The sequence below is a fragment of the Heterodontus francisci genome, chromosome 32, assembly GCF_036365525.1.
Source record: "Heterodontus francisci isolate sHetFra1 chromosome 32, sHetFra1.hap1, whole genome shotgun sequence".
Taxonomy (NCBI): Eukaryota; Metazoa; Chordata; class Chondrichthyes; order Heterodontiformes; family Heterodontidae; genus Heterodontus; species Heterodontus francisci.
Window position 1 is genome coordinate 59,762,322 of NC_090402.1, and position 26,531 is coordinate 59,788,852.

The 26,531-nt window shown below is 43.2% G+C and overlaps 1 protein-coding gene across 2 annotated transcripts; it reads right to left on the bottom strand.

Annotated features, from left to right (window-relative positions):
* On the bottom strand, positions 1 to 23,547 carry LOC137347849 (zinc finger protein 300-like). 2 transcript variants are annotated; one of them, XM_068012910.1, is made up of 4 exons: positions 23,445 to 23,547; positions 22,782 to 22,848; positions 16,898 to 17,078; positions 1 to 1,267 (listed from the first exon to the last, which is right to left on the bottom strand). In XM_068012910.1, exon 4 carries the CDS (start codon positions 1,011 to 1,013, stop codon positions 228 to 230), a length of 786 nt encoding a protein of 261 aa, XP_067869011.1. In that variant the 5' UTR covers positions 1,014 to 1,267; positions 16,898 to 17,078; positions 22,782 to 22,848; positions 23,445 to 23,547; the 3' UTR covers positions 1 to 227. The 2 variants fall into 2 exon arrangements, with proteins under 2 accessions (XP_067869011.1, XP_067869010.1); XM_068012909.1 differs by lacking the exon at positions 16,898 to 17,078.
* Between the last annotated feature and the right edge of the window lie 2,984 nt (positions 23,548 to 26,531).

The window sequence follows — 26,531 nt, forward strand, 5'->3', positions numbered from 1 at the left end:
TTGGACACAAAACATATTTATTTGACATTTATCAAGAATATTAACCCCTATAACTGGGCTGGAGTTTAATAACATCAGCAGAAACAGACCCCAATGAACATAGCTCAGTCCTGGATATGATTAACATCAGAATCCAAACACTGTAGTTACTTGTGAACTTGCTGGTATTTCAGCATGATGGATGACTGAATGAATCCCTTCCCCCACACAGAGCAGATGAACGACGTCTAATCAGTGTGCACGCGCTGGTGTACAGTAAGGTGGCCCAATTGCCTGAACCCAGTCCCGCAGTGAGAGCACGTGAACAGCCTCTCCCCTGTGTGAACTCGCTGGTGTTTCAGCAGGTTGGATGACTGAGCAAATCTCTTCCCACACTCTGAGCAGGTGAACGGCCTCTCTTCTGTGTGAGTACGCTGGTGTATAGTGAGTTCAGAAGATCGTCTGAACCCAGTCCCACAGTGAGAGCACCTGAACGGTCTCTCATCAGTGTGAACACGTTGATGGGACATCAGTTCCCCGGAACTTTTATAGCAGTTCCCACAGTCTGGACATTTAAAAGGTCTCTCCCCAGTGTGAACTCGCCGGTGCGTCAGCAGGTGGGATGAAGTAGTGAATCCCTTTCCACACTCAGAGCAGGTGAACGGCCTCTCCCCAGTGTGAATGCGCTGGTGTGTCAGGAGGTTGGATGAATCAGCAAATCCCTTTCCACACACAGGGCAGGTGAATGGCCTCTCCCCAGTGTGAATGCGCTGGTGTGTCAGAAGGTTGGATGAAATAGTGAATCCCTTACCACACTTGGAGCAGGTAAATGGCCTCTCCCCAGTATGAACTTGCTGGTGTCTCAGCAGGGTGGATGACTGAGTGAATCCCTTCCCACACTCAGAGCATATGAACGGTCTCTCCCCAGTGTGAGTGCGCTGGTGTACAGTGAGGTGCCCTGATCGCCTGAATCCAGTCCCGCAGTGAGAGCACCTGAATGGTCTCTCATCAGTGTGAACATGTTGATGAGACATTAGATCCCCCGGAACATTTATAGTAATTCCCACAGTCTGGATATCTCAAAGATCTTTCCCCAGTGTGAACTTGCTGGTGTGTCAGCAGTTGGGATGAAATATTGAAATAGTATGTTTCTCCCCACTGTGAACAATGCTTTTTTCTTCCATGTTCAGAATCCTATGATATTCAGGTTATGATAAATTATGCAACTCCATCAGATCCTGATGTGATGTTTCGAGTTTCCAGCTGCAAATCCTCCTCTTCTAAAACCCTGTGATATTGATTTAAAACAGAAAAAATGAGTGTTAGAAAACCCACAAAAACACAGATTGTAAATTTGAGCTGAATGAATTGGCTAATTTATGGGGCCGGCCCTCGAAAGAAGTGATCATGAAAGCTGCTGGATTGACATACAACCCCAAATGCTTCATGAATGTCCTTCAGGGAAGGGAACCTGCCACCTGGTCTGGGACTACACAAGACTCTGCCCTCAATGGGAGGAAAGAAAGGGAGAGGTGGAAGGGCAGGAAGTGAATGACAGGGATTTTATATATCTAAAACTCGAGCAGAATGTTGACAGAACCTCCCAAGCCCTCAATTTCCACCAACTAGAAGGACCAGGGTAGTAGGTAGAACATAGAACATTACAGCGCAGTACATGTATGTGAACATCACCGCCAAGTTCCTCTCGAGGTCATACACCATCCTGACTTGTCTAACATCCAGTACTGGATGAACAAATTTCCTTCAATTAAATATTAGGAAGTCTGAAGCCATTGCCTTCGGTCCCCGTTACAAACTGCACTCCCCAGCCACTGACTCCATCCCTCTCACTGGCAACTGTCTGAGGCTAAACCGTTCATATCCTTGGTGTCATATTTGACCAAAATCAGCTTCTGACTGCCTATCGGCGTCATCACTCAGACCGCCTATTTCCACCTCAGTAACATTGCTCGACCCCACTGCTGCCTCAGCAACTTACATCCATGCTTTTGTTACCTCTCAACTTGACTATTCTAACACACTCCTGGCTGGTCTCCCACATTTTACCCCCCCCCATAGACTTCTCATCCAAAACTCTGCTGCCTGTGTCCTTACTCGAACCAAGTCCTGTTCACACATCACCACTGTGCTCGCTGACCTACACAGGCTCCCAGTTAAGCAGCACCTCAATTTGAAAACTCTCATCCTTGTTTGCAAATCCCTTCATCGCCTCATCCCCTCACTATCTATATAATCTCCTCCAGCCCTACAATTCTGAGATGTCAGGGCTCATCTAATTCTGGTATCTTCAGCATCCCCAATTTTTATTGCTCCACCAGTGGCGGCTATGCCTTCAGCTGCCAAGGCCATTAACTTTGGAAATCCCTTCCTGAACTGTGCCGCCGATGAAGGGGTTGACTTGTCAAGAACAGCTAAACAGGTTAGGCCTTTATTCATTCGAGTGTAGAAGAATGTGGGGTGATCTTATTGAAACATATAAGATTCTGAGGGGGCTTGACAGGGTAGATGTTGAGAAGATGTTTCCACTAGTGGAGGAATCTTGAACTAAGGGACATAGTTACAGAATGAGGGGAGACTCATTTAAAAATGTGATGCGAAGGAATTTCATCTCTCAGAGGGTAGTGAATGTCTGGTATTCTCTACCCCACAGAGTTGGAGGTAGATAGATTTTTGAAATATTAGGGTGTTGAGGGCTATGAGGAGCTGGCACGAAGCTGAGGTCTGGGGCAGAGCAGCCATGATCTTATTGAATGGCGAGGCAGGCTTGAGAGGCCGAATGGTCTACTCCTGCTCCTATTTCTTATGTTTTTATGTACAGACCAGTCAGTTTAACTTCAGTGGTGGGAAAGCTTCTATAAAAAATAATTTGGGACAAAATGGGCGACACAGTGGCGCAGTGGTTAGCACCACAGCCTCACAGCTCCAGGGACCTGGGTTCGATTCTGGGTACTGCCTGTGCGGAGTTTGCAAGTTCTCCCTGTGTCTGCGTGGGTTTTCGCCGGGTGCTCCGGTTTCCTCCCACATCCAAAGACTTGCAGGTGATAGGTTAATTGGCTGTTGTAAATTGCCCCTAGTGTAGGTAGGTGATAGGGAATATGGGATTACTGTCGGGTTAGTATATATGGGTGGTTGTTGGTCGGCACAGACTCGGTGGGCTGAAGGGCCTGTTTCAGTGTTGTATCTCTAAATAAAAATAAATAAAATCAATAGTCACATGGACAAATGCGAGTTAATTAAGCCATCACGGATTTCTTAAGGGAAAATCATGTTTAACCAACTTGTTGGCGTTTTTTGAGGAGGTAACAGAGAGCGTTGATGAGGGCAATGCTGTTGATGTGGTGTACATGGACTTTCAAAAGGCGTTTGATACAGTGCCACACAACAGACTTGTGAGCAAACTTGTAGCTCACGGAATAAAAGGGACAGTAGCAAAATGGATACAGAGTTGGCTGAGCGACAGGAAACAAAGAGTAGTGGTTAAAGGATGTTTTTCGGGCTGGAGGAAGGTTTGTAGTGGAGTTCCCCAGGGATCAGTGTTGGGACCCTAGTTTTTCCTGATATGCAGGAGCAGAAGGACATAGGTGTATATGTGCATGTATATATGCCCCCTAAGTCATTGAAGGCGGCAGGACAGGTTGAGAGAGCAGTTAATAAAGCATACAGTATCCTGGGCTTTATTAATAGGGGCATAGAGTACAAGAGCAAGGAAGTTATGTTGAACTTGTACAAGACACTAGTTCGGCCTCAGCTGGAGTACTGCGTCCAATTCTGGGCGCCGCACTTGAGAAAGATGTGAGGGCATTGGAAACAGTACAGAAAAGATTCACGAGAATGATTCGAGGGATGAGGAATTTCAGATCTGAAGACAGGTTGGAGAAGTTAGGATTGTTTTCCTTGGAGAAGGCAGAGAGGTGATTTGATAGAAGTATTCAAAATCAAGAGGAGTCCGGAGAGAGTAGATAGAGAGAAAGTGTTCCCAGGCATGAATGGATCGAGAACAAGAGGGCACAGATTTAAAGTATTTGGTAAGAGAAGTAAAAGTGACATGAGGAAAAACATTTTCACGCAGCGAGTGGTTAAGGTCTGGAACGTACTGCCTGAGAACATGGTGGAGACAAATTCAATTGAAGCATTTGAAAGGGAATTAGACAGTTATATGTAAAGGAAGAATGTGCAGGGTTACAGGGAGAAGGCAGATGAATGGAACTGACGAAGTTGCTCTTTCAGAGAGCCGGTGCACACACAATGGGTCGATTGGCCTCCATCTGCACTGTAACGATTCTGTGATTGTGATGCCCACTTAGGAAGTCTCTCATCACTCAAAGAGTAGCTGTGAGGTTAAACCCTTGCTGGTTTCCTTGAAATTACCTGCTTTCCTGCCCTTGTTTACAAGTTCAGCTTTTATTCAACTTCCTTTCAAAATCCATAAAGTTCAACTATTTGCAGGTTTCAAGGTCCATTGAAAATCTTTTTCTAGTTTTAAAAACACAGAATCCTAAGTTTTTAATACACAAACAAAATCCTTGGAACATGCAGAAAGACCTGGACAACATCCAGGCTTGGGCTGAAATGTGGCAAGTAACATTTGCGCTACACAAGTTCTGGACAATGAGCATCTCAAACAAGAGAGAATCCAACCATCTCCGCTTGATGTTCAACAGCATTACCATCACTAAATCCCCCACTATCAACATCTTGGTAATTACCATTGATCAGAAACTGAACTGGAGCACCCACAAGTACAGTGGTTACAAGAGCAGGTCAGAAGCTAGGAATTCTGCAGCGGGTAGCTCATCTCCTGTCTCCCGAGTGCCTGTCCACCATCTACAAGGCACAAATCAGGAGTGTGATGGAATACTCTCCACTTGCCTGGATGGGTGCAGCTCCAACAACACTCAAGAAGCTCAACACCTTCCAGGACAAGGCAGCCCACTTGATGGGCACCCAATCCACCACCAACACACAGTGGCAGCAGTGAGTACCGTATACAAGATGCACTGCAGCAACTCACCAAGGATCTTTCAACAGCACCTTCCAAACCCGTGACCTCTACCACCTAGAAGGACAAGGACAGTGGATTAATGGGAACACCACCACCTGCAAGTTCCCCTCCAAGCCACACATCACCCTGACTTGGAACTATATCACCATTCCTTCACCGTCACTGGGTCAAAATCCTGGACTCCCTTCCTAACAGCACCGTTGGTTTACCTACAGCATAAGGACAGCAGCGGTTCAAGAAGCAGTTTACCACCACCTTCTCAAGAGTAATTAGGAATGAGCGATAAATGTCAGAGATGCCCACATCCCATGAATGAATGAAAAAAATCATTAACTACTCACCCAACTCCTAATCACTAACCACTAAACCCAACCCTAATCAAGAACCACTAAACCCAACCCTAATCATGAAACACTAACCCCAACTCCTAATCACTAACCTCAGTCCTAATCAAGAACCGCTAACCACAACCCTAATCAAGAACCGCAAACCCCAACCCTAATCAAGAACCGCTAACCACAATGCTAATCAAGAACCGCAAACCCCAACCCTAATCAAGAACCGCTAACCCCAACCCTAATCAAGAACCACTAACCCCAACCCGAATCATGAAACACTAACCCCAGTCCTAATCAAGAACCACTAACCCCAACCCCAATCAAGAACCACTAAACCCAACCCTAATCAAGAACTACTAAACCCAATCCCAATCATTACCACAACCCAAACCACTAAACCCAATCCCAATCAATAAAGACAAACCCAAACCACTATACCCAATCCTAATCAATAACCACAAACCCAATCACTAACCCCAATCCCAATCAATAACCACAAACCCAAAGCATTAAACATTATCCCGTACAATGACCATAAACCCAAATCACTAAACCCAATCAATAACCACAAACCCTAACCACTAAACCCAATACTAATCAATAACCACAAACCCAAGCCACTAAACCCAATCTCAATCAATAAAGACAAACCCAAACCACAATACCCAATCCGAATCATTAACCACAAACCCAAACACTAAACCCAATCCTAATCAATAACCACAAACCCTAACCACTAAACCCAATCCGAATCAATAACCACAAACCCAAACACTAAACCCAATCCGAATCAATAACCACAAACCCAAACACTAAACCCAATCCCAATCAATAACAACAAACCCAAACCACTAAACCCAATCCGAATCAATAACCACAAACCCAAACACGAAACCCAATCCGAATCTATAACCACAGACCCAATCACTAACCCCAATCCCAATCAATAACCACAAACCCAAACCACTAAACCCAATCCTAATCAATAACCATAAACCCAAACCACAAAACCCAATCCCGTACAATAAAGACAAACCCAAACCACTAAACCCAATCAATAACCACAAACCCAAACCACAAAACCCAATCCCGTACAATAAAGACAAACCCAAACCACTGAACTCAATCCCAATCAATAACCACAAACCCAAACCACTAAACCCAATCCTAATCAATAACCATAAACCCAAACCACAAAACCCAATCCCGTACAATAATGACAAACAAAACCACGAAACTCAATCAAAAACCTCAAACCCAACCCAATCCCAATCAATAACCACAAACCCAAACCGCTAAACCCAATCCCGTACAAAAAAGACAAACCCAAACCACTAAACCCAATCGCAATCAATAAAGACAAACCCAAACCACGATACCCAACCCTAATCAATAACCACAAACCCAAACACTAAACCGAATTCTAATCAATAACCACAAACCCAATCACTAACCCCAATCAATAACCAAAACCCAAACCACTAAACCCAATCCCGTACAATAAAGACAAACCCAAACCACTAAACTCAATCAATAACCACAAACCCAACCCAATCCCATCATTAACCACAAGCCCAAACCGCTAAACCCAATCCCAATCAATAACCACAAAGCCAAACCACTAAACTCAATCCCGTACAATAAAGACAAACCCAAACCCCAAACCACTAATCCCAATCCCGTACAATAAAGACAAACCCAAACCACTAAACTCAATCAATAACCACAAACCCAACCCAATCCCATCATTAACCACAAGCCCAAACCGCTAAACCCAATCCCGTACAATAAAGACAAACCCAAACCGCTAAACCCAATCCCAATCAATAACCACAAACCCAAACCACGAAACCCAATCCCGTACAATAATGACAAACAAAACCACGAAACTCAATCAATAACCACAAACCCAAACCGCTAAACCCAATCACGTACAATAAAGACAAACCCAAACCACTAAACCCAATCCTAATCAATAACCACAAACCCAATCACTAAACCCAATCAATAACCACAAACCCTAAACACTAAACCCCAATCCCAATCAATAACCACAAACCCAAACCACTAAACCTAATCCCGTACACAATGACCACAAACCCAAACCAATAAAACCAATCAATAATCACAAACCCAAACCACAAAATCCAATCCCAATCAATAACCACAAACCCAAACCACGAAACTCAATCCCCTACAATAAAGACAAACCCAAACCGCTAAACCCAATCACGTACAATAAAGACAAACCCAAACCACTAAACCCAATCCCCAACAATAAAGACAAACCCAAACCACTATACCCAATCCTAATCAATAACCACAAACCCAAAAACTAAACCCAATCCCAATCAATTACCACAAACCCAAACCACTAAACCCAATCCTGTACAATGAAGACAAACCCAAACCACTAAAACCAATCAATAATCACAAACCCAAACCACTAAACCCAATCCCAATCAATAACCACAAAGCCAAACCACTAAACTCAATCCCAATCAATAACCAAAACCCAAACCACGAAACCCAATCCCAATCAATAACCAAAACCCAAACCACGAAACCCAATCCCAATCAATAACCAAAACCCAAACCACGAAACCCAATCCCAATCAATAACCAAAACCCAAACCACGAAACCCAATCCCAATCAATAACCACAAACCCTAAACACTAAACCCAATCCTAATCAATTACCACAAACCCAAACCATGAAACCCAATCCCGTACAATAAAGACAAACCCAAACCGCTAAACCCTATCCCAATCAATAACCACAAACCCAAACCACTAAACCCAATCCCAATCAATAACCAAAACCCAAACCACGAAACCCAATCCCAATCAATAACCAAAACCCAAACCACGAAACCCAATCCCAATCAATAACCACAAACCCTAAACACTAAACCCAATCCCAATCAATTACCACAAACCCAAACCATGAAACCCAATCCCGTACAATAAAGACAAACCCAAACCACTAAACCCAATCAATAACCAAAACCCAAACCACTAAACCCAATCCCAATCAATAACCACAAACCCAAACCACTAAACTCAATCCCGTACAATAAAGACAAACCCAAACCACTAATCCCAATCCTGTATAATGAAGACAAACCCAAACCACTAAAATCAATCAATAATCACAAACCCAGCCCAATCCCCATCAATAACCACAAACCCAAACCACTAAACCCAATCCCAATCAACAACCACAAACCCAAATCACAAAACGCAATCACAATCAATAAAGAAAAACCCAAACCACTATACCAAATCCTAATCAATAACCACAAACCCAAACACTAAACCCAATTCGATTCAATAACCACAAACCCAATCTTTAACCCCAATCCCAATCAATAAACACAAACCCAAACCACGAAACCCAATCCCAATCAATAACCACAAATCCAAACCGCTAAACCCAATCAATAACCACAAATCCAATCACTAACCCCAATCGCAATCAATTACCACAAACCGAAACCACTAAACCCAATCCCAATCAATAACCACAAACCCAATCTCTAACCCCAAACCCAATCATAAACCTAAACCAAAACCACAAAACCCAATCCTGTACAATAAAGACAAACCCAAACAAGTAAGCTCAATCAATAACCACAAACCCAACCCAATCAATAACCACAAACCCAAACCGCTAAACCCAATCCCCATCAATAACCAAACCCAAACCACTAAACCCAATCCTAATCAAGAACCACAAACCCAAACCGCTAAACCCAATCCCAATCAATAAACAGAAACCCAAACCGCTAAACCCAATCCCGATCAATAAAGACAAACCCAAACCACTATACCCAATCCTAATCAATAGCCACAAACCCAAAAACTAAACCCAATCCTAATCAATAACCACAAACCCAATCACTAACCCCAATCCCAATCAATAACCACAAACCCAAACCACTAAACCTAATCCCGTACACAATGACCACAAACCCAAATCACTAAACCCAATCAATAACCACAAACCCTAACCACGAAACCCAATCCCAATCAATAACCACAAACCCAAACCACGAAACTCAATCCCCTACAATAAAGACAAACCCAAACCACTAAACCCAATCCCGTACAATGAAGACAAACCCAAACCACTAAATCCAATCCCAATCAATAACCACAAACCCAAACCACTAAACCTAATCCCAATCAATAACCACAAACCCAAACCACGAAACTCAATCCCGTACAATAAAGACAAACCCAAACCACTAAATCCAATCCCAATCAATAACCACAAACCCAAACCACTAAACCCAATCCCAATCAATAACCACAAACCCAAACCACGAAACTCAATCCCCTACAATAAAGACAAACCCAAACCACTAAACTCAATCCCGTACAATAAAGACAAACCCAAACCACTAAATCCAATCCCAATCAATAACCACAAACCCAAACCACTAAACTCAATCCCGTACAATGAAGACAAACCCAAACCACTAAACCCAATCCCAATCAATAACCACAAACTCAAATCACTAAACCCAATCCCGTACAATAAAGACAAACCCAAACCGCTAAACCCAATCCCAATCAATTAGCACAAACCCACCCAAACCACTAAACCCAATCCCCTACAATAAAGACAAACCCAAACAACTAAACCCAATCCGAATCAATAACCACAAACCCAAACCGCTAAACCCAATCCCAATTAATAACCATAACCCAAACCACTAAACCCAATCCCGTACAATAAAGACAAACCCAAACCACAAAACTGAATCAATTACCACAAACCCAACCCAATCGCAATCAATAACAACAAACCCAAACCACTAAACCCAATCCTAATCAATAACCACAAACCCAAACCACTATACCCAATCCTCATCAATAACCACAAACCCAAACACTAAACCCAATTCTAATCAATAACCAAAACCCAAACCACTAAACCCAATCCCGTACAATAAAAACAAACCCAAACCACGAAACCCAATCAATAACCACAAACCCAAACCACTAAACCCAATCCCAATCAATAACCACAAACTGCTAAACCCAATCCTAATCAATATCCACAAACCCAAACCACTAAACCCTATCCCAATCAATAACCACAAACCTAAATCAGTAAACCCAATCTCAATCAATAAAGACAAACCCAAACCACTATACCCAATCCTAATCAATAACCACAAACCCAAATACTAAACCCAATTCGATTCCATAACCACAAACCCAATCTTTAACCCCCATCCCAATCAATAACCACAAACCCAAACCACTAAACTCAATCCCAATCAATAACCACAAACCCAAACCACTAAACCAATCCCGTACAATAAAGACAAACCCAAACACTAAACCCAATGAATAACCACAAACCCAAACCACCAAACCCAATACCAATCAATAACCACAAACCCAATCAATAACCTAAACCCAAACCACTAAACCCAATCCCGTACAATAAAGACAAACCCAAACCACTAAACCCAATCCCCATCAATAACCACAAACCAAAACCGCTAAACCAAATCCCAATCAATAACCACAAACCCAAACTGCTAAACCCAATCCCAATCAATAACCACAAACCCAAACCAGTAAACCCAATCCCCTACAATAAAGACAAACCCAAACCACTAAACCCAATCCCAATCAATAGCCACAAACCCAAACCACTAAACCCAATCCCAATCAATAACCATAAACCCACCCAAACCACTAAACCCAATCCCCTACAATAAAGACAAACCCAAACCACTAAACCCAATCCTAATCAATAACCACAAACCCAAACTGCTGAACCCAATCCCAATCAATAACCACAAACCCAAACCACTAAACCCAATCCCGTACAATAAAGACAATCCCAAACCACTAAACCCAATCCCAATCAATAGCCAAAAAGCCAAACCACTAAACCCAATCCCAATCAATAACCACAAACCCACCCAAACCACTAACTCCAATCAATAACCAAAACCCAATCCCGTACAATAAAGACAAACCTAAACCACTAAACCCAATCAATAACCACAAAACCAAACCACTAAACCGAATCCCAATCAATAACTACAAACCAGCTAAACCCAATCCCAATCAATAACCACAAACCCAAACCACTAAACCCAATCCCAATCAATAACCACAAAAAGCTAAACCCAATCCCAATCAATAACCACAAACCCAATCACTAACCCCAATCAATAACCAAAACCCAAACCAATAATCCCAATCCCGTACAATAAAGACAAACCCAAACCACTAAACCCAATCAATAACCACAAACCCAAACCACTAAACCCAATCACAATCAATAACCACAAACCCAAACCACTAAACCCAATCCCAATCAATAACCACAAAACCAAACCACGAAACCAATCCCGTACAATAAAGACAATCCCAAACCACTAAACCCAATCCCAATCAATAACCACAAAACCAAACCACTAAACCCAATCCCAATCAATAAAGACAAACCCAAACCACTAAACCCAATCAATAACCACAAACCCAAACCACTAAACCCAATCCCAATCAATAACCACAAAACCAAACCACGAAACCCAATCCCAATCAATAACCACAAAACCAAACCACTAAACCCAATCCCAATCAATAACCACAAACCCAAACACTAAACCCAATTCTAATCAATAACCACAAACCCAAACCACTAAACCCAATCAATAACCACAAAACCAAACCACTAAACCCAATCCCAATCAATAACCACAAACCAGCTAAACCCAATCCCAATCAATAACCACAAACCCAAACCACTAAACCCAATCCCAATCAATAACCACAAACCCAAACCACTAAACCCAAACCCAATCACTAACCCCAATCAATAACCAAAACCCAAACCACTAAACACAATCCCGTACAATAAAGACAAACCCAAACCACTAAACTTAATCAATAACCAGAAACCCAGCCCAATCCCCATCAATAACCACAAACCCAAACCACTAAACCCAATCCTAATCAATATCCACAAACCCAAACCACTAAACCCAATCCCAATCAATAACCACAAACCCAAATCACAAAACGCAATCTCAATCAATAAAGACAAACCCAAACCACTATACCAAATCCTAATCAATAACCACAAACCCAAACACTAAACCCAATTCGATTCAATAACCACAAACCCAATCTTTAACCCCAATCCCAATCAATAACCACAAACCCAAACCACTATACCAAATCCCAATCAATAACCACAAACCCAAACTGCTATACCCAATCCCAATCAATAACCACAAACCCAATCTTTAACCCCAATCGCAATCAATTACCACAAACCCAATCTCTAACCCCAAACCCAATCATAAACCTAAACCAAAACCACAAAACCCAATCCTGTACAATAAAGACAAACCCAAACCACTAAACTTAATCAATAACCAGAAACCCAGCCCAATCCCCATCAATAACCACAAACCCAAACCACTAAACCCAATCCTAATCAATATCCACAAACCCAAACCACTAAACCCAATCCCAATCAATAACCACAAACCCAAATCACAAAACGCAATCTCAATCAATAAAGACAAACCCAAACCACTATACCAAATCCTAATCAATAACCACAAACCCAAACACTAAACCCAATTCGATTCAATAACCACAAACCCAATCTTTAACCCCAATCCCAATCAATAACCACAAACCCAAACCACTATACCAAATCCCAATCAATAACCACAAACCCAAACTGCTATACCCAATCCCAATCAATAACCACAAACCCAATCTTTAACCCCAATCGCAATCAATTACCACAAACCCAATCTCTAACCCCAAACCCAATCATAAACCTAAACCAAAACCACAAAACCCAATCCTGTACAATAAAGACAAACCCAAACAAGTAAGCTCAATCAATAACCACAAACCCAACCCAATCAATAACCACAAACCCAAACCATTAAACCCAATCCCAATCAATAACCAAACCCAAACCACTAAACCCAATCCCAATCAATAGCCACAAACCCAAAAACTAAACCCAATCCTAATCAATAACCACAAACCCAATCACTAACCCCAATCCCAATCAATAACCACAAACCCAAACCACTAAACCCAATCCCAATCAATAGCCACAAACCCAAAAACTAAACCCAATCCCAATCAATAACCACAAACCCAAACCACTAAACCCAATCCCAATCAATAAACAGAAACCCAAACCGCTAAACCCAATCCCAATCAATAAAGACAAACCCAAACCACTATACCCAATCCTAATCAATAGCCACAAACCCAAAAACTAAACCCAGTCCTAATCAATAACCACAAACCCAATCACTAACCCCAATCCCAATCAATAACCACAAACCCAAACCACTAAACCTAATCCCGTACACAATGACCACAAACCCAAACCAATAAAACCAATCAATAATCACAAACCCAAACCACAAAATCCAATCCCAATCAATAACCACAAACCCAAACCACGAAACTCAATCCCCTACAATAAAGACAAACCCAAACCGCTAAACCCAATCACGTACAATAAAGACAAACCCAAACCACTAAACCCAATCCCCATCAATAAAGACAAACCCAAACCACTATACCCAATCCTAATCAATAACCACAAACCCAAAAACTAAACCCAATCCCAATCAATTACCACAAACCCAAACCACTAAACCCAATCCTGTACAATGAAGACAAACCCAAACCACTAAAACCAATCAATAATCACAAACCCAAACCACAAAATCCAATCCCAATCAATAACCACAAACCCAAACCACGAAACTCAATCCCCTACAATAAAGACAAACCCAAACCGCTAAACCCAATCACGTACAATAAAGACAAACCCAAACCACTAAACCCAATCCCCATCAATAAAGACAAACCCAAACCACTAAACCCAATCCTAATCAATAACCACAAACCCAAAAACTAAACCCAATCCCAATCAATTACCACAAACCCAAACCACTAAACCCAATCCTGTACAATGAAGACAAACCCAAACCACTAAAACCAATCAATAATCACAAACCCAAACCACTAAACCCAATCCCAATCAATAACCACAAAGCCAAACCACTAAACTCAATCGCGTACAATAAAGACAAACCCAAACCGCTAAACCCAATCCCAATCAATAACCACAAACCCAAACCATTAAACCCAATCCCAATCAATAACCACAAAGCCAAACCACTAAACTCAATCGCGTACAATAAAGACAAACCCAAACCGCTAAACCCAATCCCAATCAATAACCACAAACCCAAACCATTAAACCCAATCCCAATCAATAACCACAAACCCAAACCACTAAACTCAATCCCAATCAATAACCACAAACCCAAACCACTAAACTCAATCCCAATCAATAACCACAAACCCAAAAACTAAACCCAATCCTAATCAATTACCACAAACCCAAACCATGAAACTCAATCCCGTACAATAAAGACAAACCCAAACCACTAAACCCAATCCCAATCAATAACCACAAACCCAAACCACTAAACTCAATCCCGTACAATAAAGACAAACCCAAACCACTAAAACCAATCAATAATCACAAACCCAAACCACAAAACCCAATCCCAATCAATAACCACAAACCAGCTAAACCCAATCCCAATCAATAACCACAAACCCAAACCACTAAACCCAATCCCAATCAATAACCACAAACCCAAACCACTAAACTTAATCAATAACCAGAAACCCAGCCCAATCCCCATCAATAACCACAAACCCAAACCACTAAACCCAATCCCAATCAATAACCACAAACCCAAATCACAAAACGCAATCACAATCAATAAAGAAAAACCCAAACCACTATACCAAATCCTAATCAATAACCACAAACCCAAACACTAAACCCAATTCGATTCAATAACCACAAACCCAATCTTTAACCCCAATCCCAATCAATAAACACAAACCCAAACCACGAAACCCAATCCCAATCAATAACCACAAATCCAAACCGCTAAACCCAATCCCAATCAATAACAAAAAACCCAAACCACTAAACCCAATCCCAACCAATAACCACAAACCCAAACCGCTAAACCCAATCAATAACCACAAATCCAATCACTAACCCCAATCGCAATCAATTACCACAAACCGAAACCACTAAACCCAATCCCAATCAATAACCACAAACCCAATCTCTAACCCCAAACCCAATCATAAACCTAAACCAAAACCACAAAACCCAATCCTGTACAATAAAGACAAACCCAAACAAGTAAGCTCAATCAATAACCACAAACCCAACCCAATCAATAACCACAAACCCAAACCGCTAAACCCAATCCCCATCAATAACCAAACCCAAACCACTAAACCCAATCCTAATCAAGAACCACAAACCCAAACCGCTGAACCCAATCCCAATCAATAAACAGAAACCCAAACCGCTAAACCCAATCCCGATCAATAAAGACAAACCCAAACCACTATACCCAATCCTAATCAATAGCCACAAACCCAAAAACTAAACCCAATCCTAATCAATAACCACAAACCCAATCACTAACCCCAATCCCAATCAATAACCACAAACCCAAACCACTAAACCTAATCCCGTACACAATGACCACAAACCCAAATCACTAAACCCAATCAATAACCACAAACCCTAACCACGAAACCCAATCCCAATCAATAACCACAAACCCAAAAACTAAACCCAATCCCAATCAATAACCACAAACCCTAAACACTAAACCCAATCCTAATCAATTACCACAAACCCAAACCATGAAACCCAATCCCGTACAATAAAGACAAACCCAAACCACTAAACCCAATCCCAATCAATAACCACTAAACCCAATCCCAATCAATAACCACAAACCCAAACCACTAAACTCAATCCCGTACAATAAAGACAAACCCAAACCACTAATCCCAATCCTGTAGCTGCGGGACCCGAGAGAAGTCCTGTGAAAAGGTGCCCCAAACACCCAAAACATCCACGAACGGTCCCCCCGGCCGCAACTTCAAAGCGCCCGCGGGAGATGGCTCGGAGAGCATCTGCAGCGCACTGTCGGCAATGCTGCATGCCTTTATTTAAACCACTGCAAAAAAAAAAACCCTTAGCAAATGTAATCACCTCTAAGTCTGCCAAATGATGCTTCACCTCCCGAAGGACGTGGATGAGCTTTCCGGACGTCGATGGTGGGCACTGAGGAAATGGCTTATTACCTGCACCAGATTCCACCCCCCCTCCCCCCCCCCCTTTACCCCCCTTCCACCCCCCTCCCCTTCCCTGCTCCACCCTCTCAGCTCACCCCCTCACAACCCCGTCCCAGCCCGCCCCCCCCTCGCACCATCTTCACCCCGCACCCGCTTCCCCTGCACCCCCCCCTCCTCCCTCTACCCCTCCCCCTTGCATCCCCTCCTCCCACCGGCACCATCCTACACCTGTGTAGGGGCCCCAACAACCCCACTGCCTTGTGGGCGTCTCGGGAGAGACCAAGGCTAAGGGAGTAAACCCTAACAGAAAATCCGGAGCGGAACCCCGTAGGCGGTCATGTGTCACCTTTGGCATGTTTCCGGCAGTTCCTGCAGCCATACTGGTGCCAAACGTCGTGTCCTGCACTCCTTTGGACCCCACCAGAAAGGCCGAGAGGGGGGTTTTGACGACTGGGCAACTCTCAACCTCCATAAATTTGCCCAGGCATGCGCCATGGAGAGGTCACTCCATAGTTGCCTCACAGCGACTGAAACAACACGGAAGGCAGCAGTTACGGGTTAGCTGCTTCACAAACCACTGACCACCTCCAGGCGCGTATCCATTGTCTCTCGAGATAAGGAGGCCCAAAAGAAAAAAAGAGATAATGAAGACAAACCCAAACCACTAAAACCAATCAATAATCACAAACCCAAACCACAAAACCCAATCCCAATCAATAACCACAAACCAGCTAAACCCAATCCCAATCAATAACCACTAAACCCAATCCCAATCAATAACCACAAACCCAAACCACTAAACACAATCCCGTACAATAAAGACAAACCCAAACCACTAAACTTAATCAATAACCAGAAACCCAGCCCAATCCCCATCAATAACCACAAACCCAAACCACTAAACCCAATCCCAATCAATAACCACAAACCCAAATCACAAAACGCAATCACAATCAATAAAGAAAAACCCAAACCACTATACCAAATCCTAATCAATAACCACAAACCCAAACACTAAACCCAATTCGATTCAATAACCACAAACCCAATCTTTAACCCCAATCCCAATCAATAAACACAAACCCAAACCACGAAACCCAATCCCAATCAATAACCACAAATCCAAACCGCTAAACCCAATCCCAATCAATAACAAAAAACCCAAACCACTAAACCCAATCCCAACCAATAACCACAAACCCAAACCGCTAAACCCAATCAATAACCACAAATCCAATCACTAACCCCAATCGCAATCAATTACCACAAACCGAAACCACTAAACCCAATCCCAATCAATAACCACAAACCCAATCTCTAACCCCAAACCCAATCATAAACCAAAACCACAAAACCCAATCCTGTACAATAAAGACAAACCCAAACAAGTAAGCTCAATCAATAACCACAAACCCAACCCAATCAATAACCACAAACCCAAACCGCTAAACCCAATCCCCATCAATAACCAAACCCAAACCACTAAACCCAATCCTAATCAAGAACCACAAACCCAAACCGCTAAACCCAATCCCGATCAATAAAGACAAACCCAAACCACTATACCCAATCCTAATCAATAGCCACAAACCCAAAAACTAAACCCAATCCTAATCAATAACCACAAACCCAATCACTAACCCCAATCCCAATCAATAACCACAAACCCAAACCACTAAACCTAATCCCGTACACAATGACCACAAACCCAAATCACTAAACCCAATCAATAACCACAAACCCTAACCACGAAACCCAATCCCAATCAATAACCACAAACCCAAACCACGAAACTCAATCCCCTACAATAAAGACAAACCCAAACCACTAAACCCAATCCCGTACAATGAAGACAAACCCAAACCACTAAACCCAATCCCAATCAATAGCCACAAACCCAAACCACTAAACCCAATCCCAATCAATAACCATAAACCCACCCAAACCACTAAACCCAATCCCCTACAATAAAGACAAACCCAAACCACTAAACCCAATCCTAATCAATAACCACAAACCCAAACTGCTGAACCCAATCCCAATCAATAACCACAAACCCAAACCACTAAACCCAATCCCGTACAATAAAGACAAACCCAAACCACTAAACCCAATCCCAATCAATAGCCAAAAAGCCAAACCACTAAACCCAATCCCAATCAATAACCATAAACCCACCCAAACCACTAAACCCAATCCCCTACAATAAAGACAATCCCAAACCACTAAACCCAATCCCAATCAATAGCCAAAAAGCCAAACCACTAAACCCAATCCCAATCAATAACCACAAACCCACCCAAACCACTAACCCCAATCAATAACCAAAACCCAATCCCGTACAATAAAGACAAACCTAAACCACTAAACCCAATCAATAACCACAAAACCAAACCACTAAACCGAATCCCAATCAATAACCACAAAAAGCTAAACCCAATCCCAATCAATAACCAAAACCCAAACCAATAATCCCAATCCCGTACAATAAAGACAAACCCAAACCACTAAACCCAATCAATAACCACAAACCCAAACCACTAAACCCAATCACAATCAATAACCACAAACCCAAACCACTAAACCCAATCACAATCAATAACCACAAACCCAAACCACTAAACCCAATCCCAATCAATAACCACAAAACCAAACCACTAAACCCAAACCCAATCAATAAAGACAAACCCAAACCACTAAACCCAATCAATAACCACAAACCCAAACCACTAAACCCAATCACAATCAATAACCACAAACCCAAACCACTAAACCCAATCCCAATCAATAACCACAAAACCAAACCACTAAACCCAATCCCAATCAATAACCACAAACCCAAACACTAACCCAATCAATAACCAAAACCCAATCCCGTACAATAAAGACAAACCCAAACCACTAAACCCAATCAATAACCACAAAACCAAACCACTAAACCCAATCCCAATTAATAACCACAAACCCAAACCGCTAAACCAAATCCCAATCAATAACCACACACCCAAACCACTAAACCCAATCCCAATCAATAATCAAAACCCAAACCACTAAACCCAATCCCGTACAATAAAGACAAACCCAAACCGCTAAACCCAATCCCAATGAATAACCAAAAACCCAAACCACTAAACCCAATCCCAACCAATAACCACAAACCCAATCCGCAAACCCAATCAATAACCACAAATCCAATCACTAACCCCAATCGCAATCAATTACCACAAACCGAAACCACTAAACCCAATCCCAATCAATAACCACAAACCCAATCTCTAACCCCAAACCCAATCATAAACCTAAACCAAAATCACAAAACCCAATCCCGTACAATAAAGACAAACCCAAACAAGTAAGCTCAATCAATAACCACAAACCCAACCCAATCAATAACCACAAACACAAACCGCTAAACCCAATCCCCATCAATAACCAAACCCAAACCACTAAACCCAATCCCAATCAAGAACCACAGACCCAAACCACTAAACCCAATCCCAATCAATAAATACAAACCCAAACACTAAACCCAATTCTAATCAATAACCACAAACCCAATCACTAACCCCAATCAACAACCAAAACCCAATCCTGTACAATAAAGACAAACCCAAACCACTAAACCCAATCAATAACCACAAAACCAAACCACTAAACCTAATCCCAATCAATAACCACAAACCAGCTAAACCCAATCCCAATCAATAACCACAAACCCAAGCACTAACCCCAATCAATAACCAAAACTCAAACCACTAAACCCAATCCCGTACAATAAAGACAAACCCAAACCACTAAACCCAATCAATAACCACAAACCCAAACCACTAAACCCAATCACAATCAATCACCACAAACCCAAACCGCTAAACCCAATCCCGTACAATAAAGACAAACCCAAATCACTAAACCCAATCTCAATCAATAAAGACAAATCCAAACCACTAAACCCAATCCCAATCAATAACCACAAACCCAAACCACTAAACCCAATCCCAATCAATAACCACAAACCCAAACCACTAAACCCAATCCCAATCAATAACCACATACCCAAACCACTAAACCAATCCCGTACAATAAAGACAAACCCAAACACTAAACCCAATCCTAATCAATAACCACAAACCCAATCACTAACCCCAATCGCAATCAATTACCACAAACCGAAACCACTAAACCCAATCCCAATCAATAACCACAAACCCAATCTCTAACACCAATCCCAATCAATAACCTAAACCAAAACCACAAAACCCAATCCCAATCAATAACCACAAACCCAATCTCTAACACCAATCCCAATCAATAACCTAAACCAAAACCACTAAACCCAATCCCGTACAATAAAGACAAACCCAAACCACTAAACCCAATCAATAACCAGAAACCCAAACCACTGAACCCAATCCCAATCAATAACCACAAACCCAAACCACATGGAGCATATTATGGACAAATGTGAGGTTGTCCATTGTAGCAGGAAGAATAGAAAAGCAGAATATCATTTAACTCAAGAGACTGCAGAATGCTGTGATACAGAGGAATCTGGGTGTCCTTGTCCATGAATCACAAAAAGTTAACATGCAGTTACAGCAAGAAATTAGGAAGGCAAATTGAATGATGATATTTATTGCAAGGGGGATGGAGTACAAAAGGAGGGAAGTCTTGCTACAGCTATACAGGGTATTGGTGAGACTGCATCTGCAGTACTGTGTTCAGTTCTGATCTCCTAACTTAAGAAAGGATATACTTGTATTGGAAGCAGTTCAGAGCAGGTTTACTCGGTTTATTCCTGTGGATGGTGGGGTTGCCTTATGCGGAAAGGTTGAGTAGGTTGGGCCAACACTCACTGGCCTTTCGAAGAATGAGAGATGATCATAATAACATACAAGATCCTGAGGCGGCTCAACAGGGTAGATGCTGAGAGAATGCTTCCCCTCATGGGGGAATCTAGAACGAGTGAGCCACAATTAAATCAGCCATAATGGTGGAGCACACCCGAATGGCTCACTCCTGCTCCTATTTATCGTCTTATGATCATCGGATCCCCTGTCCCTGCCTGGGAGTCTCGATCCTGACAACAGCTCTCTGACTGATAAAATGTCCTGTCCCCCAGCACTGACATCCATCACCTCAATGAGCAGAAAGATTCACCTAAACAAGGCAATGCAAACCCATCAGCTTCTCTCCCGACCACAGACACGGAGGGACAGGGAGTGTCCAGGACAATGACATTTCTCATTCAAGGTAAAAATTGATCCTGTATCTCTCCCCATTAATCCTGGGCTCCACACTGCTCAAATCCTACTTCTGCTTCCCTTTCTGTACCAACAGTGAAACCCAGCCCATAATGAGCGGGGAGGTTGGTTACCAAGCAATGCAGTGATGTCATAAAGCAGCACCATTCAGACCAGCTGTCCTTTTAAAGGTGGAGAGCTGGGACATCCTGTCTCAAAACACATCCCATCCTGTTCATACTGAGAATCCCAAGGGAAGGGCCAAGGTCCACAGTGTGGGAAAGGGGAGGAAAGAACGAGGTAAATTAAGGAGTAGGGACTGAGGGACGTCAGAGTTCAGTTTTAGAGCCTGCAGACTTCAGGAGGGGAAGACTGAGTTCAGTCGTTTTAGGATCCAGGGATAGAACAAGGAGCAGACGAGGAGACTGGTGTGGATTCCAGCACAGTGAGGATGTGGGGGGAGGGAGATTGTGTCGGGCTGTGTATTAGTGGTGTAGGAGGGACAAGAGAGGGAAGGTCAGAGGAGCAAATACTGCAGCAGGGTCAATAAATAGTGAGAGAGAGCAGGTGGGGGTTAGAGTGGACCATGGGCAGTCTGTAAAACTCTGTTTGCTGTGACCAGTTTTCCTTCTGTTAAAAATAGCCTCCTGTAGCCCAGTGACACAAACAGTCCATTAAACTCCACCAATGTCCTTTGGTCTGGTGAGGTCTCCCTTTGTGAAACATCAGCTGTTGTTAAAGCTTTTCATTCTGACACACTCAGTGTGAAATGAGCTGTAGAACTGCCGACACCATCAACTTTAAGAAGACATTTCTCTTTGAAGATGGGATTGTTCATTGAGTTTGATCAGGGGGATACTGGAGAGGAAGCAGACAGCACGGACATTACACTGCAGCTGGGATATGTGAGAGTGTTACAGTGAGGCTTTCAGGCACTTTATTAAACACACACACAGCAGAAACACATTAATCTGATAGGAGATCACTTACACACGAGCAGCCAGTGGTGTGGAGCCTCCTGAGAGTCTGCTCCCTGTCCAGCCAGTATTTACAGGAGCTGGGACACGGAAAAGAGACTCAGTAAAATCAGGGACATACTTAAAAGCAAAATACTGCGGATGCTGGAAATCTGAAATAAAAACAAGAAATGCTGGAACCACTCAGCAGGTCTGGCAGCATCTGTGGAAAGAGAAGCAGAGTTAACATTTTGGGTCAGCTATGGCCTGGTCCAATCTAGACCTCCTTTGTTATCTCTTGCCCCACCCCCACCTCACTTGCTTATAACCTGTGACTTTTCTAATATTTGTCAGTTCCGATGAAGGGTCACTGACCCGAAACGTTAACTCTGCTTCTCTTTCCACAGATGCTGCCAGACCTGCTGAGTGGTTCCAGCATTTCTTGTTTTTATTTCAGGGACATATTTGTTCCATTTCAAAATTCAGAAGCTGCGATTGCTGACAAGGTAACCAGTAGGTGGCGCAGTATTCGCACATGCGCAAATTGCCTCATCGTCTGAAACGTTATTGCGACTCAGGCAGCTTCAGTAATAAATTCCACAGAAAAAAGCGATTTCCGCCCAAAACCCTCTCACTCCTCAATGGCCGCCATCCGCCCCCGCTCCAACAGTACCCCGCTCCCTCCCGCGATAGCCACCTCAATCGCCGCTTTCTCTTCCCACTCCCTCCTGTCGCTCCAAACCGTTCGCCGTTCCCTGCCTCACAGCTTCACCCCGCAGCCTCCTCTGCGTGCTTACGTCACCCCGTACAACGGTAAACTGTGACGTCACAAAGCGGAGTAGTTATGCGCATGCATGTGTTCCGACGCAGACGTTCGTGGTCGCTCTGCGCATGCTCTGTATTGTCAGTCGGCGCTTTGTTGTAAAAGGGGCCGCTGCAGCCATCGTGGTTGGATTGCTTTAGATGCTGGAACATTTCCCAATGGCTGGACGGTAACAAATATCACCTCGCCATTCAAGAAAGGAGGAGGAGAGAAAATGGGGAATTATAGGCTAGTGCCTCCTATCAGTAGGAGGTAAAGTGCTAGAATCCATTATTAGGGACGTGGTAACAGGGCACTGAGACAATCATAATATCATTAAGCAGAGCCAACATGGATTTATGAAAGAGAAATCATGGTATTTGAGGATGTAACCAGTAAGATGGACAAGGGGGAACCAGTAGTGGATTTTCAAGAAGCTTTTGATAAGGTGCTGCACAAGATTCGGGTTAGTGGGATTAAAGTAATATATTAGCATGGATTGAGGATTGGTTAATGGAAAGAAAACAGTAGGAATAAACAGACATTTTTGGGTTGGCAGGCTGTTACTAGCGTGGTTACCCGAATGATCAGTGCTTGGGCCTCAGCTATTTACAATCTATATACTGACTTAGATGAAGGGACTGAGTGTAAAGTATTCTTCAGGTGTGCTGAAGATACAAAGTTAGGAGCAATAAGGAGGACACAAAGAAGTTGGATGAGTGGGCAAAACATGGTAGATGGAATACAATGTGGCAAATTGTGAAGTTATGCACTTTGGTAGTGGAGGAAAATTGTGGCCAATGCAGCTAACCATATATACTCATATATATATATATATATATATATATACCTGCAGAGTCTCATCGACAGGTTTGCGTCTGCCTGCAATGAATTTGGCCTAACCATCAGCCTCAAGAAAACGAACATCATGGGGCAGGATGTCAGAAATGCTCCATCCATCAATATTGGCGACCACGCTCTGGAAGTGGTTCAAGAGTTCACCTACCTAGGCTCAACTATCACCAGTAACCTGTCTCTCGATGCAGAAATCAACAAGCGCATGGGTAAGGCTTCCACTGCTATGTTCAGACTGGCCAAGAGAGTGTGGGAAAATGGCGCACTGACACGGAACACAAAAGTCCGAGTGTATCAGGCCTGTGTCCTCAGTACCTTGCTCTACGGCAGCGAGGCCTGGACAACGTATGCCAGCCAAGAGCGACGTCTCAATTCATTCCATCTTCGCTGCCTTCGGAGAATACTTGGCATCAGGTGGCAGGACTATATCTCCAACACAGAAGTCCTTGAAGCGGCCAACATCCCCAGCTTATACACACTACTGAGTCAGCGGCGCTTGAGATGGCTTGGCCATGTGAGCCGCATGGAAGATGGCAGGATCCCCAAAGACACATTGTACAGCGAGCTCGCCACTGGTATCAGACCCACTGGCCGTCCATGTCTCCGTTATAAAGACGTCTGCAAACGCGACATGAAATCGTGTGACATTGATCACAAGTCGTGGGAGTCAGTTGCCAGCATTCGCCAGAGCTGGCGGGCAGCCATAAAGACAGGGCTAAATTGTGGCGAGTCGAAGAGACTTAGTAGTTGGCAGGAAAAAAGACAGAGGCGCAAGGGGAGAGCCAACTGTGCAACAGCCCCAACAAACAAATTTCTCTGCAGCACCTGTGGAAGAGCCTGTCACTCCAGAATTGGCCTTTATAGCCACTCCAGGCGCTGCTTCACAAACCACTGACCACCTCCAGGCGCGTATCCATTGTCTCTCGAGATAAGGAGGCCCAAAAGAAATATATACAAGATGAAAGTAAAGCCACATATTGTTACAAAATGGAGTGTTTACCCAAGGCATTGTGGGACAAGGTTGGCTAAGTCACATCTCTGGGAATGGTACTGCTAGACACAGACAGTTAGTCTAACCAAGCAGGGCCCCTCATGTCAGTGTATAAGACAGCTGCTTTGGGTACCTGCAGGCTGCTCAAAGCAATCAGGAATGCAGGCCTGATAAAGGTAGAAAGATTCATTGTGAAGGCTAAAGGATAGTCGATAAGGGGGTCTGGTAAACATCATAAGATGGTCAGGGGTTCATCATGAGCCAATCACACAACCACATGATGCCTAATTAGTAATCTTATTGGTAATGTATGTAATGCATGTAATCAATAACCGTTATGATTGGATTGTATCCAGCCGGGATGGGCTGAGTAAATGTCTCAGACCCGTTGATTTCTTTTGTTCGGTGGAGAAGCGCTTGGTGAGCCCAGCGTCTTGCTCCCCGCCGGTGTAAATCAATAAACCATTTGACGATTGGAACGCACCCTGAGTGTCGAGTGATTTGTCTTAGTCATTTCACTCGAACAGTAGGAAAAGATAGAAAGTAGAATATTCTTTGAATTGTGAGAGACAGGGAAAATGCTTGCATTCAGAGGGACCTGGGTGTCCTTGCACATGAATCACAGAAAGTTAACATGCGGGTACAGCAAGCAGTTAGGAAGGCAAATGATATGTTAGATTTTATTACTAGGGGATTGGAGTACAAGAGTAAAGAAGTCTTGCTAAAATTATACAGGGTACTGGCGAGGCTGCAGCTGTGTACAGTTTTGGTCTCCTTACCAAAGGAAGGACATATTTGCTCTTGATGGAGTGCAACAAAGGTTCACTAGACTGGTTCCAGGGATGAGGGGATCGACCAATAAGAATCTGGTGGATTCTATGAGTAATTTTAAAAGGAGTTGACGGGTATTTGAGAAAGGGGAACTTTCAGGCTTACGCACAACAGGTGGGTGTGTGGAACTAAGCATAATTGCTCTTTCAAAGAGCCAGCACAAGCACAAGGGGTTGAATGGCCTCCTTCTGTGCTCTAAGTTTCTATGATTCTAGCAGGGGAGGGGTGGCATACTGGTAATCTCCCTGGACTAGTAATAGAGGCCTAGGCTAATGCTCTGGGGTCATGGATTTGAATCCCACCAT

What these genes read in the sequence shown, in the direction of transcription:
- LOC137347849 (XM_068012909.1), bottom strand. Translation starts at nt 1,013, where the DNA reads ATGTCTCATCAACATGTTCACACTGATGAGAGACCATTCAGGTGCTCT.